The sequence below is a fragment of the Crinia signifera genome, chromosome 3 (assembly GCF_055691185.1).
Source record: "Crinia signifera chromosome 3, ASM5569118v1, whole genome shotgun sequence".
NCBI classification, from domain to species: Eukaryota; Metazoa; Chordata; class Amphibia; order Anura; family Myobatrachidae; genus Crinia; species Crinia signifera.
This window is the reverse complement of record NC_139219.1, coordinates 75,114,744-75,130,146: the sequence shown is the minus strand read 5'-3', so window position 1 is coordinate 75,130,146 and position 15,403 is coordinate 75,114,744. Positions and strand designations below refer to the sequence as shown.

Genomic DNA, 15,403 nt, shown 5'->3' with positions numbered 1-15,403 from the left:
CGCTGGCTGAACTGAAGGACGACTGAGGCAGCAGTGAGCGCTAAGCTGTTCCCGCTCTATGCATATCTAATGAGCGGGGACCCAGCGCAGTGTATATTTAATGAGCGGGTCCCTGTCCCGTGCATAAGCTCAGCGCTGACTGCTGCCTGGGTCGCCTGTCAGCTCAGCCAGCGGCGCCCATAGTCAATCGTCTCACCCCTTCTTGGCGTGAGGTGCCTGAATTTTTTGGCTTTACACAGATGAGTGGTAATGGAACCCCATGGAGATTGGAAAGGTGGGCATACAGCTAATGCAGCCAGGGAGATGGGGTGATGTGAATTTGAGACGTTCTCTGATGAAATGCAGATTCATTTCACCAGAAAAGCTGCTGAAACGGGTCATGGCAGCTTCCACGAGGTGCAACAAAGAAGGTAACTTGAGGTAATTTAAGAAGACAGATTACGCTTGCAGCCTCTGGAGGTAAGAGCAGAATCTGCCTACCACAATAGACGGATAAATGTTCAACAATTCTAAAGCGCAACGGAATCTGCTTCGCTATATAAGAAACTGTAAATAAATAAATAAACACCAGCTGCCATCAGCATATTAAACCATCAGTTTATTGAATCTGCCCCTATTGAAGCAGGGCAGTTCACCCCGGAAATGTTATTATTATGGTCCAAAATATTATAACCAGCCAACCTTTCAGTGATGGTTCTTTGCTTGAAATTGTTTTGTCATATATAACATTTACCTCAAGAGCTTCCCGCCTTTTCTGTGTTAATGTTCCAAGTCTGTCCCACTGATCACATATCTTTTGACATCGTTCATTAACTCTTGCTGCATCATGATAGTCCAACTCACTGGATGGAGAACAAGACAAACACATTATTTATTTATTTTATTTATTAACAGTTTCTTATATAGCGCAGCATATTCCGTTGCGCTTTACAATAGCAGACAGTGATACAACAAAACAGTGTATTTACAGACAGTCAAAATGTAGGAGGGCCCTGCTCGCAAGCTTACAATCTATAGATTGTACATTATACGGATACAAATCATTCACCAATAAGTGTGTAGCTTTTAAATGGTCATACTGCTGGGAAGTATGTGACAGGAAAAAAAAAACATCTTGCAAATCCCATTAGATTAATATATCTCTAAACCAATAGTTATTTCTGACAAATGTGTCTGAGCCTTATAATGCCTCCTACAATCTTTGTAATTGGACCATTTAATTTATAAAGAAAAATAGTACCCAAACAGGAAAAGGCCCAGCAATACTAGACATTTTCAACCGTGGACCCAGATTATGGGAGAGATTTATCAATTATAAGGTAACATGGAGAGAGATAAAGTAAAGTATCAACCAATCAGCTTCTACAGTGTCATTTTCCAGGCTGATTGATTGGCACTTTATTTCTTACCTCTTAATATCCCTCCAATATTTGATAAATCTCCTCCCACATGTAGGCTTTGCAACTCATCGGCCAATTGTTTAATAATGTCATTATTTTTTATTTATTTCAGTGCTGTTATGCACACATTATATGTATCTCAGTTAAAAAAGAGATAGTTGATATGTTTGTGTGTGAATAGACTTGCAAATAGGGTAAAAGTTATAGCTTTTGGGTCCCATTCCCCTCTGACCTAGTGATATATACGATGCATCTAAAACCGTCCTTTTGTTGCAGTAATTTGTATGCCTGTGAGGGCAGTTATTGACCCTGAGAGCCCTTTTGTCTTTATTTAATGACTATATATGCTAAAAGAAAGATAACAAAAGAAAAAGAAAAATAACAAAAGAGTGAAATGCCACTATTTCCTTTTCTATTGGATTTGGATTGCACCCCTGCAGTGCAATTAAACTGCCCACTAGACTTTCATCCCCTCAATCGTGGAGGTAACAGGCAGTCTGTTTATATGGATACAACTTCCAGAAAGTGTTAGGGAATAAAATTGAAGCAATTAGCTATTCCCTCATTTGCTGGAGTGAAACATACTGAAAATGCATTTCACATGTAAATTTACCCGCAGTAATCAGCTCTACTGTTTTTGTTGGTTAACTCACTGCTGTGTACAATTCAAAATGGCTAAAATGTGTGAGGTTAGAAAGGAACAGTAAACGGCTGTCAGTGGCTTCAGGGAGGACTGTACAAATATCAACAGTGCCCTCTACTGGGGCTGTGAGTGATTTGTAAAAAAGGAAAATATCCCAATGTGGTCTCATCACTCTTTCAATTATCAAATGTTATGTGTGATTTGGAAATTATGACATTCTGAAATGTATGTGCCAAACAAGACAGCCATGATAATTGTGATTATAATAATTAGGACTGTATCAAGGTGTATATGAGTGCAGGGCTCTTTGGGTGGCACTGTTCTGGCTAGCAGGGTGATCCAAATGGATTGACACCCTACAGCCAGTTCTCCCTTTAGCATCTTTTGGAGACTACAGACAGGTGCCATCTATACAGCTGTTCAGAATTTCTACAACCAGTACCAGGCTCAAGGGCCAGTCCTGGCTCCCAAAATACGGGGGACAAAATGAGTAGGAGTCCCCCGTATTTCAAGAATCAGCACCGGGCCCAACCAGCCAGCATGTGGTGTGTGTTACACTCACACACACCACATACATACTGATACTTACATCTCCTTGGTGTGGATCAGGTCCTCTTCAGAAGTAATCCACGTACTTGGCAAAAAGAAAAAAAATGTGCACCCCATACCACGGCGAACAGCGAGAAGCTTCTCACTCCAAATGGCAATATTGGCCGCCTAGTGGCCAATCAGGAGCCAAGTTTCCAAAACTCGGCTCCTGATTGTCTGCTAGGTGGCCAACAGCGCCATTAGGAATGAGAAGCGCTGAATCTCTATATTGTACGCCATGGTACAGGGTGCACGTTTTATTTATTTGCCAAGTACAGTGGATTACTTCAGAAAAGAAGAGTACCTGATCTACACCAAGGAGATGTAAGTATCAGTATGTATGTATGTATGTATGTATGTATGTATGTATGTATGTATGTATGTGGTGTGTGTGAGTATAATAAAGTTATACATTTCTAGCGTGTGTATATTTGGCTAATGGTTCTGCTGTGGAATTACAAGTCCCAGCATGGCCATTAATGCCTCACATGCTGGGACTTGTGGTTCTTCAAGTCCAATTATGTGGGGAGGCTTGCTGGGATTCATAGTTCCACAGCAGAATCCAATAGTTTATTCTTATTTTGACACCATTCCCATCAGCCCTGTGCCCACCTCCCAGGGGAACCGGGGACAGCCCTGGGCTTCAGCACGGGCAGGGTTAATCCTAGAGGGGGGACCCCTTCATTGGGGGGGTCCGCACTTCCCTAGGGTATCTGCCCATGCTGACCAGTCAGGGGTAATGTTTTGAATACTTGTATAAAAAGTCTCCCCCCAGCTGTGGCATTACCCTGCCGGCTGGTTGGGCCCAGTGCTGGTTCTTGAAATACGGGGGACCCCTACTCATTTTGTCCCCTGTATTTTGGGAACCAGGACCAGTCCCTGAGCCTGGTGCTGGTTGTAGAAATTCAGGGGACCCCTACGTGTTTTGCCCCGTGAATTTCTAGAAGCAGGACTGGCTCTTCGAGTCCGGGGCTGGTTATAGTTATTTGCATTTAGCAGCCATATATATGGCCACCAAATATGACTCAATACGACTCCATACGATATTGCTCAATATAAATCTAAAAAATACGACACCTTTGGAAATTATCCACCGGAATATGAATTTGTAAATTAAATACTCCACCGATAAAATTCGTATTCAAAATACGAATCTGACCGTATTTGTATTTTGCCAACTATATTCCTAAAGTACACATCCACTGCTATGTATGTGGGGAAGTAGAGTATTACAAGCCTGTTGGAACATTCATAGAAATTGAAGAATTCTGAGTGATGGCTAAATTTAGCCACTAAAAGAAGAGGGTTTTGAAAAGCTCAAGATAATATTCTTACCAAACTATGCTAAGAATTCTTTTACACAGTACCTATGACACCATTGAATGCCACGGAAATAGTTTTATCAGCTAAATGTCAGCAGCTGTGTGTCTGCGAGTGGAACATACTTCAGCTCTTGGGCGATGGCAGCAATCTGCTCCACTCTGTCTTGGCGAGATGCCAGTTCGCTCTCAAAGGCCTCATGCTTCCTCAGTAGTGCGCGCACTTCTGTCAGAGACGCGCACTCATAGTCTTTTTGTATTAGCATTTGCTCCTTTCCTGTAAACATATATAAATTTAAAATAGATTCTTATTGTCGTCAAATAAATTTTTTGGAATATTAGTACATTTTTGGGAGGTTACAAAACTATTGATAGGCAGACAATTGTACAGAACAGGGCTGGCCAAACCGCTCCACAAGATCTACCAACAGTTCACGTTTTCTAAAACCCCTAGCTGGTGCACAGCTGTCGTCATAACTAATGCTGCTTTCAGACCACAAATGCTGGGTTGCACCCAGGATTTGGCTTATTGCTGGGTCACTGACGTCATCTGGGGGGCAGTATGGAGCGTCAGCAAATCAGGCGGGGATGGGGGAGGAGACAGCATTACGGTAATGCTGATACCTCCTCCATAGAAGTGAACGGTTGACCCGGGTTACCTGTTCACACTGCCCAGCAACTCAGGTTCGATTTTGGTAAAACCCTTCTTTTTACCTGGGTCGGATTACCAAGTTGCTGGACCTGAATTTTTCCAAAGGCACTTTCACACCACACACTGACCCGGGATGACCCGGGTAATTTATGCTGTTTGAAAGGGGTAGATTTGTCACATTTTCAAACCTGCTGCATCATTCCTACTATAGAGCCACAGGTTGCCTGAAAAACATGAACTATTGGTAGATCTTGAGGACAGGTTTGGCCAGCCTTAGTTTAGAAGATATTGATATGTGCATTTAGTGAAAACAGAAGGCTGGCAGACCAAAAAGTGAGACAGAACCCCAGTCTCACTATACTGAGAACAAAGAGATATGGGGTAAATTTTCAAAGATGGGAGTTCAATTGAAGATGGGATTCTACCTATTATCTTATCATCTATATCAGCCATGTCAAACTCGCGGCCCGCGGGCCACCTACTTTTGTGGCCCGCAGGATCAAGGAGAGGCTTCAGAAGAAAATGTGAGGTAATATTGCACATTTTCTTCTGAAGCCTCTCCTAGTTTCAGCGTTCCCAGTAGTGCATTGTGCGGGTACACGTGTGACGTCACCGCGCACAGGCACAGTGCAGGGCTGAGGTGCTTAGCGGTGGAGGTGGGAAGGGGGGGTTCCGGAGGTCGGTGATCGGCTGCAGTGAGGGTTACCCCCTGCCAGAGGCAGCATCAGGGAGCAGAACAGTGCTTCCCCGTCAGCACGGGGATGAAGTAACCCTCCATGTGCCTGCCAGCGGTAAGATGCCTTTTTTGTGTGTGTTATCTGGCACTGTGTGGGCATGTGTGTTATCTTATAGGGGCATATGTGTTATCTTATGGGGGCATGTGTGTTATGTTATGGGGGCATGTGTGTTATCTTATGGGGGCATATGTGTTATCTTATGGGGGCATATGTGTTATCTGGCACTTTGGGGGCATATGTGTTATCTTATGGGGTCATATGTGTTATCTGGCACTGTGGGGGCATATGTGTTATCTGGCACCGTGGGGGCATATGTGTTATCTGGCACCATGGGGACATATGTGTTATCTGGCACCATGGGTCAGAATGTGAATTTTTACTCATTCCCTGTGTCACAATGTGAATTTGGCTTATTTTCTGTGTCAGAATGTGAATTTTGGCCTATTCTCTATGTCAGAATGTGAATTTTGGCTTATTTTTTGTGTCACAATGTGAATGTTGGCTTATTCTGTGTGTCAGAATGTGAATTTTGTCTTATTCTGTGTCAGAATGTGAATTTTGGCTTATTCTCTGTGTCAGAATGTGAATTTTGGCTTATTCTGTGTCAGAATGTGAATTTTGGCTTATTCTCTGCGTCAGAATTTGAATTTTGGCTTATTTTCAGTGTCAGTATGTTAATTTTGATTTATTCACTGGGTCAGAATGTGAATTTTGGCTTATTCTGTGTGTCACAATGTGAATTTTGACCTATTCTTTGTGTCAGAATGTGAATTTTGGCTTATTCTGTGTCAGAATGTGAATTTTGGCTTATTCTCTGCGTCAGAATTTGAATTTTGGCTTATTTTCAGTGTCAGTATGTTAATTTTGATTTATTCACTGGGTCAGAATGTGAATTTTGGCTTATTCTGTGTGTCAGAATGTGAATTTTGACCTATTCTCTGTGTCAGAATGTGAATTTTGGCTTATTCTGTGTCAGAATGTGAATTTTGGCCTATTCTCTGTGTCAAAATGTGAATTTTGGCTTATTCTGTGTCAGAATGTGAATTTTGGCTTATTCTGTGTCAGAATGTGAATTTTGACCTATTCTCTGTGTCAAAATGTGAATTTTGGCTTATTCTTTGTCAGAATGTGAATTTTGGCTTATTCTCTGCGTCAGAATTTGAATTTTGGCTTATTTTCAGTGTCAGTATGTTAATTTTGATTTATTCACTGGGTCAGAATGTGAATTTTGGCTTATTCTGTGTGTCAGAATGTGAATTTTGACCTATTATCTGTGTCAGAATGTGAATTTTGGCTTATTCTGTGTCAGAATGTGAATTTTGGCCTATTCTCTGTGTCACAATGTGAATTTTGACCTATTCTCTGTGTCAAAATGTGAATTTTGGCTTATTCTGTGTCAGAATGTGAATTTTGGCTTATTCTCTGTTTATCATAATGTGAATTTTGGCTTATTCTCTGCGTCAGAATTTGAATTTTGGCTTATTCTCTGTGTCAGAATGTTAATTTTGACTTATTCTCTGGATCAGAATGTGAATTTTGGCCTATTCTCTGTGTCAGAATGTGAATCTTGGCCTAGCAGCAGCATTTAAAATGGATTGTAGTGGTGAGAGTCTGTTATTGGGAAGACCAGTTACCAGACTGTTGCAATTATCAAAGCAGGATATAATGAGTGCATGGATAAGAGATTTAGTAGTGTCTTGTGTGAGATAGGGTCATATTTTGGATATGTTTTTTAGATGCATGTAACATGATTTGGAGACAGATTGAATGTGGAGAAGAAAGGACAGTTCAGAGTCGAGGATGACCCCTGAAAGTATATGCATTGTGACCAGGGCGCCAATAGGGAGGTGCTGTGGATACAGCTGTGCTGGGCCCCAGCCTCTGGAAGGGCCTGGGCAGCTAATTTTGCCCACCGCAACGCTCCTGACTGCCTCTGCATACCCTCCAACATTTGAGGAGTAAAAATCGGTACAACTGCAGACAAGGGGCGTGACCATGAGTAAAGGGGGCGTGGCCACGACCCCTAAACTTAAAAAAAAAAAAAAACACTGCATCATGCACTTACTTAGGCTCCGGGTCACCAGGGGTCCCACTCAGTAGTCCTCTCCAGATAGATCCCCCCTCATGCGCGCCCCGGCTCCTGCTGCTACACCTGACTGCGCTGACTGACTCAGTCACTGAGGCCCGCCTCTGCCTCACTGCCCTTTCGCGCCCTGAGTCTGTGCAGACAGTGAGGCAGGGCAGTAAGTCTCACATTTGTCCCCTGAGCGCCAGACTGTGCGCAGGGTGCGGCATGCAATGCCTGCCGGCGCCGCAAGGGACCCTTGGGAACGGGACCAGGGAGGGGAGAGCCGGGCAGCTTCAAAAAATCGGTACATCGGTACAAAATTATTTTGCCGGTACAGTACTGTTAAAAAACGGTACTGTACAGGCAAAATCGGTACAGTTGGAGGGTATGCCTCTGCTGTGCTGCGCTCAGTGTGCTGGACAAAGCAGGTCCCGGAGCACAGGCTTATTCAACCTAGGATGCCGGTGGCCAATTAAAATGCTGCACTGGCTCTTTTGAGCCAATCAGAGCTCGCGTACCGGCAGCCAATCAGAGCTTCTGCTGGTACGCAAGCTTTGATTGGATCACCAGCCGGTGCCACATTTTAATTAGCCGCCGGCATCCTGAGTTGAAGAAGCCTGCACTCCGGGACCTCCGGGTTGCAGCTCAGTGGAAGAGGAGATGGGGGAGCAGGAGCCGGGTTACAGTCAAGTGATGAGGGGGGGCCCAGGGCCCGGATTGGAAATTAGTCTCTTGTCCCAAAATTCCTGATGGCAGCCCTGATTATGACAATAAAACTGTAATTTTATCCTGTGCAGCAATTGGGTAATTCATTTTTAAATCCTTATTACCAGTGGTTCTAGCTCCTGTAGCAGAGCCGGATTAATGGGGGACCCAGGGGGTATGTAACCCTGGGCTACAGGTTCCTCCATCTCTGAGGGACCCAGATCAGAATGATGCAGAGAGCTCTGGAGCCAGCAGAGATCTCTGCAGTGAGTTCGGTACTAGGGATGGCCATCGTTGCCTTTGCCATCGATGACATATGACAATAAGCCAATAAACTGGCATTTATGAAATCTGAAAATAACGAGAAAATCCTAATATTCATCTCTACTTTAAATATCCTTTTACGGTAAAATAGTGACAAATTATTACTTTTAACCGAATACTTTGTGATTATTTAACTATTCATTGTTTATAAAAGAAGGTATGGGTCATTGGGTCGACCGAACTAAGGTTGGCAAGCTTTAGGTCGACCACTGAAGGTCTTGGGTCATCACATGAAAAAGGTCGACATGGCTTTAGGTCAACAGGGGCACTGAAAAAAGTACACCCCGTCCCCTCGCATGGCTTGCTATGCTAGCCATGCTTCAGGCTCGGTGCCTCGCTAAGCTATATTCTCCCTCCACAACCTAGTTTATTGTAGGGCATGACATACTGCCTGTCGGCACATGTCGGTTAAAAAAGTGAAAAACCCATGTCACCCTTTTAACTGTCGATCTTCCCAATGGTGACCTAATGCTTGTGTCGACCTAATGACCATGTCGACCTAAAGCCATGTCAACCATTTTCATGTGTTGACCTAAGGCGTGTCGACCTTCGGTGGTTGACCTAATGCTTGTCGACCTTATGATGGTGGACTTATCGACCGTATACCGTATCTTCCTGGACTTTAATCATGTATATCTATCCTGTATTGTCTCAGTGCACAATGACAAAAAGAATTCCATGCATAGCAATATAATTAGTTCCCACATGCTTCTGATTGTGACACTTCTGTACATCTTACCAGAAGTCCAAGTCTCATGCGTTGTTGCCTTCTGTCTGAATTTCTCAGCCAAGTGATCAAGTCTTTGAAGCCTCCTCAGCTCATTCAGTAGCCACTCTTCGTATCCCTTCTCGCCCTGCTCCAACCTTTGCCAGGCATTTGCAATGTCCTGTATGGCAAGAAGAGTTGCTCATGCTATTCTGCAATGATCAATGTATTTTGCTTTCATATTATGCTTGCATATTCTATTTTCCAATCTATACATCCATCTATACATCCACTGAAGCCTTAGTCCTGTTAGGCTGCATATTGAATAGGAGAATCCTAGACTTCGAGAAACGGGAGGTCAATCACACACATTGATACCACACGGTATTACAGTATACTATGTCGTATTTTTTAAGCCAACATACTCAGAAATCTCTTTTAAATTAATCAAATGATGTAAACTAATATGTTCTAAACAAATAATAGATATATGTTGATGTGTATTTATATACTTATATACAGTACTGTAAAGGTACTGTATGTTAGTTATTGAATTGCTTTGCTATGTGTATATGGACAGAAATCATTCCTACTTACAGACACCATTTTGCCTTCAGATGGCATGAACGCCGGCCTATTGCTGATTCTCAGCTTTGTCTGCAAAGTGTTGAAGTTGATTTCTAGCTGACATTTCTCCTGCACTCTGGGCGGTTTGTGTTTACGGCGGTAGTCTCGGAAATCATCCAGCTTCTTCATCATGGCTTGCAGGTTCTTCTCTGGGGTGCGGTTTTCCAGCCATGGGATTGTGCGTCTGATCCATTCTAAAAGCTATATAATGTAAAGCCATTACAAGTAAATACAAGATCACAAATGGTAAATCAGTTATAAAAACCAAATGTAAGATCTACAGTGTGAAATTGGTGGCAGTTACACAGAAGACCCAATACGGAAAATGTGAATGCACATGTATTGGTAAGGTTACCTCTCCACAAGTTACATATATGTTATAAATGTACACATAGCACCCCGTATAACATGCTTATAAGGTGGACCAGCTCAGGAATGCCCACTACATTTTCAATAAACTTCTCTGTGCATGAATATAAATCACAGTTACAAATGGAAAGTGATAAAGAGCCAGCCAATCAGCTCCTAACTGCTGTGTTACAGGCTGGGTTTGAAAAATGGCACGTAGGAGCTGATTGGCTGGTTGTTTATCACCTCTACTTTATCACTTTTTGATGCTTGATACATCTGGCACAAAATGCCTTGCAATCAGAGCAATAGAGCATTATTTCATTCTATTATGTCCCTTGCATTTATAATCTGGCATAGTTTATCATTACCCAGAATTTAGCTGCAGCACCAGGTTCCGTTTACTATACAGAGATGCTGGTATAATTAACACTGTATATTTGCATGAATCTGCCTATGGTAGAAATGACAGCCAGTAGCACTTTATAAAAGGGCTTTTTGGGCATTTTGTAAGATAAAAAACTGTAGCAAAGAATTTAATTGATAAAAAAAAAGTTAAATACAAGAGTTGTCCAACAGGATTTCTAACTATCCGCAAGTTAGTTACTGCACTTTCAAATGGGGACAAAAGGTTCAGATGAAAATAAAACTTTCTGCAACTTCTATATTAAATAAATTTACACTAAATGGTGCATTTACAGTATGACTGTCCAAACAGAGCAATAACTAGGAGTGGATGAGTGGTGCCATCGACCAGGGTGCATGCTGTTGAGGGCTGCACCATGGCTCTCCTGTAGTACCAGAATTTTGCTTTCTGTCTGCGTGGAATGGCACAATGTAATCTATAGGTCTTCTCTAAGAAAGCTCTGGTCACCGCTGCAGAGCCACCAATAGAATTCTTAGACCACACCTGCCAACTTCACATACCTATCTGGAGACCAGGATACTCCAGATGCTCTGCTGCATCCTAGTCCTTGTAGACCTGCTCCTTCGTTGTGACATGATGACATCACAAGTTCAGGATTGAAGCAAGCTCAAGGCAGAGTTCCGCTTTGCTATGGCCATACTTCCAGACAGCTTGGGGAAAAGGTATACAGTATATTCCCAAGAACTTGACTGGGATACATGATACATGAAGCATGCCTTTCAGGACCATTTATATAAATTGGGGTGCGGGCACCTCTGGCAATGTAAAGAACTTGTCAAACTAAAACTTGAACTCAGCTGCATTGAGATGTAAACATGATGTTGTGTGCTCTGCCCTTCTGGGTTACAAAATCATGAAAGCTCTGATACGCAGCCCAGAGCTAGGGGCTTGGACTAAATTACAAGGCTGTAATAATTTGAAGAGGGCCTTCCCTAGTGTTGGGCTAACACAGGTCTCCCAGGTCTGTAGGTGGGCAGCAATCCTCCATCTTTACCAACCGGTAGTTACGGTCCTGCTGCTTTTTGCCTGCTTAAGGTAAAAGTGAGGCAAACTAGACAGAATGTTTTTGTTAAATGATCAAATACAAAAAGGGCTTGTAGATTGAGAGCCCATGATATTAATTCTCTAACCGTCTTCACAACTAAATGAATGTGTAAATATTTGTGGAGTGCATACACCGTTAAATTATTCCTGATATGTTACGTGTATGATTTATATTTTCTTATCAAAATATTGTGAGAGCTATTACTGTACGATAATTACCTCACTTGCCAGTCTCTCATACTCCTCCATCATCTTCTCATTTTCCTGATTCACAGCAAGTATTTTGCAGATACGATTAGCCGCTGTCTCTGCCTGTGGGGAATGGTGAGGTATCAGCCATGAGTAATACATCCATTAACTATCACAGAAAACAACTAAATTCATGGGACATATCTGTCTTGACCCAACATTTGAGCTCCATAACATCCAATGGATTCAGAATGGAACAGTAATGATCTTGAACATTATGTTAAAAAAAATCTTTGACTCTTAAAGGTCATTGATCCAAAGTGGTAAGCATTGCTCAGCTGCCTCAGTGAGGTTTTATTGGGAAATTGTGGTGAAAAGTGGTTAATTCTTTATCGGCGATATATAACACTATGTGAATGCGAATGTGTTTTCTCCTAATTTAATGATGCTGAATTCAGTATAAAATCTGATTTTCCCTATGGCATCACATTTATTAGATACCAAAGCTAGAGATAAGATAAGTGAAAATTTAAAAATGAAAACTATAGAGACAATTAAAAAGTGCAGAAATGAAACTCCAGAAACTCTCAGCCCAAATTATCCAAATTGTAATTGTGATAAAAAATTTAATGTAAAGTCACTTTGCGTTAGGGAAATAGATTTTTGTACTTCCCATTTGTACAGTGTCTCATTGGTCTCTCCTAAGAGCTACCAGTAGTAGTTCCTTATCATTTTAGAGTCCCAGCATCCTTGGCACCGATGCTCCATTGTCAGAATGTCAAGAAGAATCCATGCATAGGAACCTCGAAGGAGGACCAAGCAACAGACGTAATTTTCAGTCAATATAGCCTTAAAAATATAATTTCCTTATTCAGGAGGCCAATACATATGCATTTTATTAGCTTTAACATAGTAGATAAGGTCGAATAAGGACATTTGTCCATCAAGTTCAACCTGTTTAACTAGGCTCATTAGACTAAGGGGGATATTCAATCTCCCGCCGCCATTTCCGATGGGGAAAATGGCGGTGGAGCCCTATTCAATGCTGTCTTCCTCAACAGCATTGAACAGGGGATTCGGCAGAACGAGCCCGACTTCACAAGCAGTCAGGCTCATTCTGCCGAGAACGGCTGGGAATTGATGAGCTCCCAGCCGCAGACAGCCCAACAGTCGTGACCCGACACTGAATACCGCCCATAAATCCTAGATATGATCTCCCCTCTAGGATTGCACATATTGATACTATCATTAGCATAATCGGTTTATTGGATATGGCTTTTTTTAACCTACTGATCTCCCCACTAGACCATAGCTTGCTGATTATAACTCTGATGTTATTATCCATCAAGTACTTGTCCAATTTGTTCTTAAATGTATTTAATGTATCTGCCATCACCACCTCAGTTGGCAGTGAGTTCCACACCATTACTACCCTCACCGTAAAGAACCCCCTCCTCCTAACAGTACAAAACCTTCTCTCCTCTAGTTTAAGTGGATGCGCTCTTGTCTTGGTCGCTGACCTTAGGGTAAAGAGGGTTCTTGATTGTTCCTTATATTGCCCCTTAATATATTCATACATGTTGAGCATGTCTCCTCTTAAATGTCTTTTTTTTTAATTCCTAGTTTGGCTAATCTGTCTTCATGTCCCATGTTCTCCATCCCTTTTATTAGCTCAGTTGCCCTATGCTGAACCTTCTCTAGTTCAATGTCTTTTTTGTAGGGAGGGGCCTAGAACTGTACTCCAAACACCACCAAACACCACAGTTGTGACATAATGAAAGCTGAAAAGGGAACTCCAGTAAATAATTGACTTGGTTCAGAATAACGAAGGCTTGAACCTGAAACTCAAGTGAATAACGGAACTTATTTCAGTGAATAACTGACTTGTTTCAGAAATAATGAAAATGGCTTGAACCAGAAACTACGGTGAATAACAATGGACTGAATCTGCAACCTCCAACAGCAAACTTCTGAGAAGCAGGACTACTTGGAAATCTTTGACAGAGCACCTGCAACTTATCACTGTCAACCAATAGTGGTTGAGCTAGTGACTGTTGGCCTAGACACTGCCGATTGGCACTATGTTTCAGAAAATGAACCAAGGCACTATAATGGGATACCTCTGTGGAGAGGTATCTCTAGAAGCTATGGAACAGGGATCTCTTCAAAATGTTGTTATGGGGCCCACAAAGTTCTAGCTACAGTATCCATTTGAATATATTGCTTGATGCCTTCTGCCTGTAACTATGCAAAATTTGCTAAGCGGCAGTTTCCAAAAGTCCCCAACTTAGAACAGCACTACTATTCACATCTAAACACTCTGAGCAAGCAGCTACTTACTAAATGTATCCTTAGGTCACAATTGTATTTGATCCACAAAATATTTTTGGGTGCATTTATCCCCAATTTTAGTGTGGTTGTGAGGTGATAATTTATTGAAGCTGGGGAGGGTGACAGAGTTTCTGTAAATTTCCTAACAAAATTCTTACTACCATAAAATCAAGGGTCTTCGGTAAGTATGGCCACCAGTGCTATTTACTTTGATGGTTGCCATTGATGGTGATAGTGCAAACAGTCATCAATGGTTGCATACTATGTGATGTATGGCCATTGAGGCTTTTACCTAGAGGTAGCCATCGCTTTTCTTTGACTGTCCTCATGCTGTCCTCGATGGAGGGAAACCATCTGGTCCCCCCCCCCCCCTTCTCCATCAAAGGAAAAACTATTTTACATCAGTCATAAACCGTCAATGAATTTGAATCAACGATGGTCGATGGCCATCCCTAGTCTCCAGCAGGTTTTGGAAGAGTAAGAGATTGTGTGTCTAGTGCTGGTGGGGTGCTAGTAGTGAATGTATGTGGGGGCGGTGTGACTGGGGTGTTAGTATTAAATGTGGGTGTGACTGGGTTCTGCTGGGTGTTAGCAGGGAATGTGGATATGATTGCCTGCTTCTAGTATGTCTGCAATGAATGTAGAGCAGGGGTGACTGGGTGCTGCTGTGGTGTTAGTAGTGAAAGTGGGTGGGTGTGACTGGGTGCTGCTGGGGTGTTAGTATTAAATGTGGGTGTGACTGAGTTCTGCTGGGTGTTAGCAGGGAATGTGGGTGTGATTGAGTGCTTCTAGTATGTTGGCAGTGAATCTGGAGCAGGGCTGACTGGGGGCTGCTGTGGTGTTAGTAGTGAAAGGGGGTGGGTATGACTGGGTGCTGCTGGGGTGTTAATGATATGTGTGTGACTGGGTGCTTTTTGAATTTGGTGGTGGGGTGACTAGGCACTTCCGGGATGTTAGTAGGTAATGTGGGTCTGACTGAGTGCTGCTGGTATGTTGGTAGTAAATATTAGTGTGCTGCTGGGGTGCTAGTAGTGAATATGGGTGTGATAGATTGGGTGCTGCTGGGGTGTTCGTAGTGAATGTGGGGGGTGGGTAAGAGTGGATGTTTCTGGTATGTTGATAGTGAGTTCTGGTGTGGTCGGGTGCTGTTTGGGTGTAAGTAGTGAATGTGGGGGTGCGTGTGACTGGGTGCTGCTAGAGTATTTGTAGTGAATGTCAGTTGGGGGAGTGTGTGTCTGAGTGCTATTGGAATTGAGGTGTTGAGGGGGACCAATATCTATCTTGCCCCGCAGGCT

The 15,403-nt window shown here is 42.6% G+C and overlaps 1 protein-coding gene across 7 annotated transcripts in view; it reads right to left on the bottom strand.

Moving 5' to 3' along the window:
- The window catches only part of ACTN2 (actinin alpha 2), a 110,118-nt gene that overhangs the window by 19,535 nt on the left and 75,180 nt on the right, over positions 1 to 15,403 (bottom strand). For all 7 annotated transcript variants that reach the window (XM_083176023.1, XM_083176020.1, XM_083176021.1 and 4 more), the window contains 5 exons: positions 11,808 to 11,900; positions 9,740 to 9,970; positions 9,176 to 9,323; positions 4,077 to 4,227; positions 734 to 842 (listed from right to left, as the gene is read on the bottom strand). In XM_083176023.1, the coding sequence (XP_083032149.1) occupies positions 734 to 842; positions 4,077 to 4,227; positions 9,176 to 9,323; positions 9,740 to 9,970; positions 11,808 to 11,900 (732 nt within the window). The remainder of the gene's footprint in view (positions 1 to 733; positions 843 to 4,076; positions 4,228 to 9,175; positions 9,324 to 9,739; positions 9,971 to 11,807; positions 11,901 to 15,403) is intronic.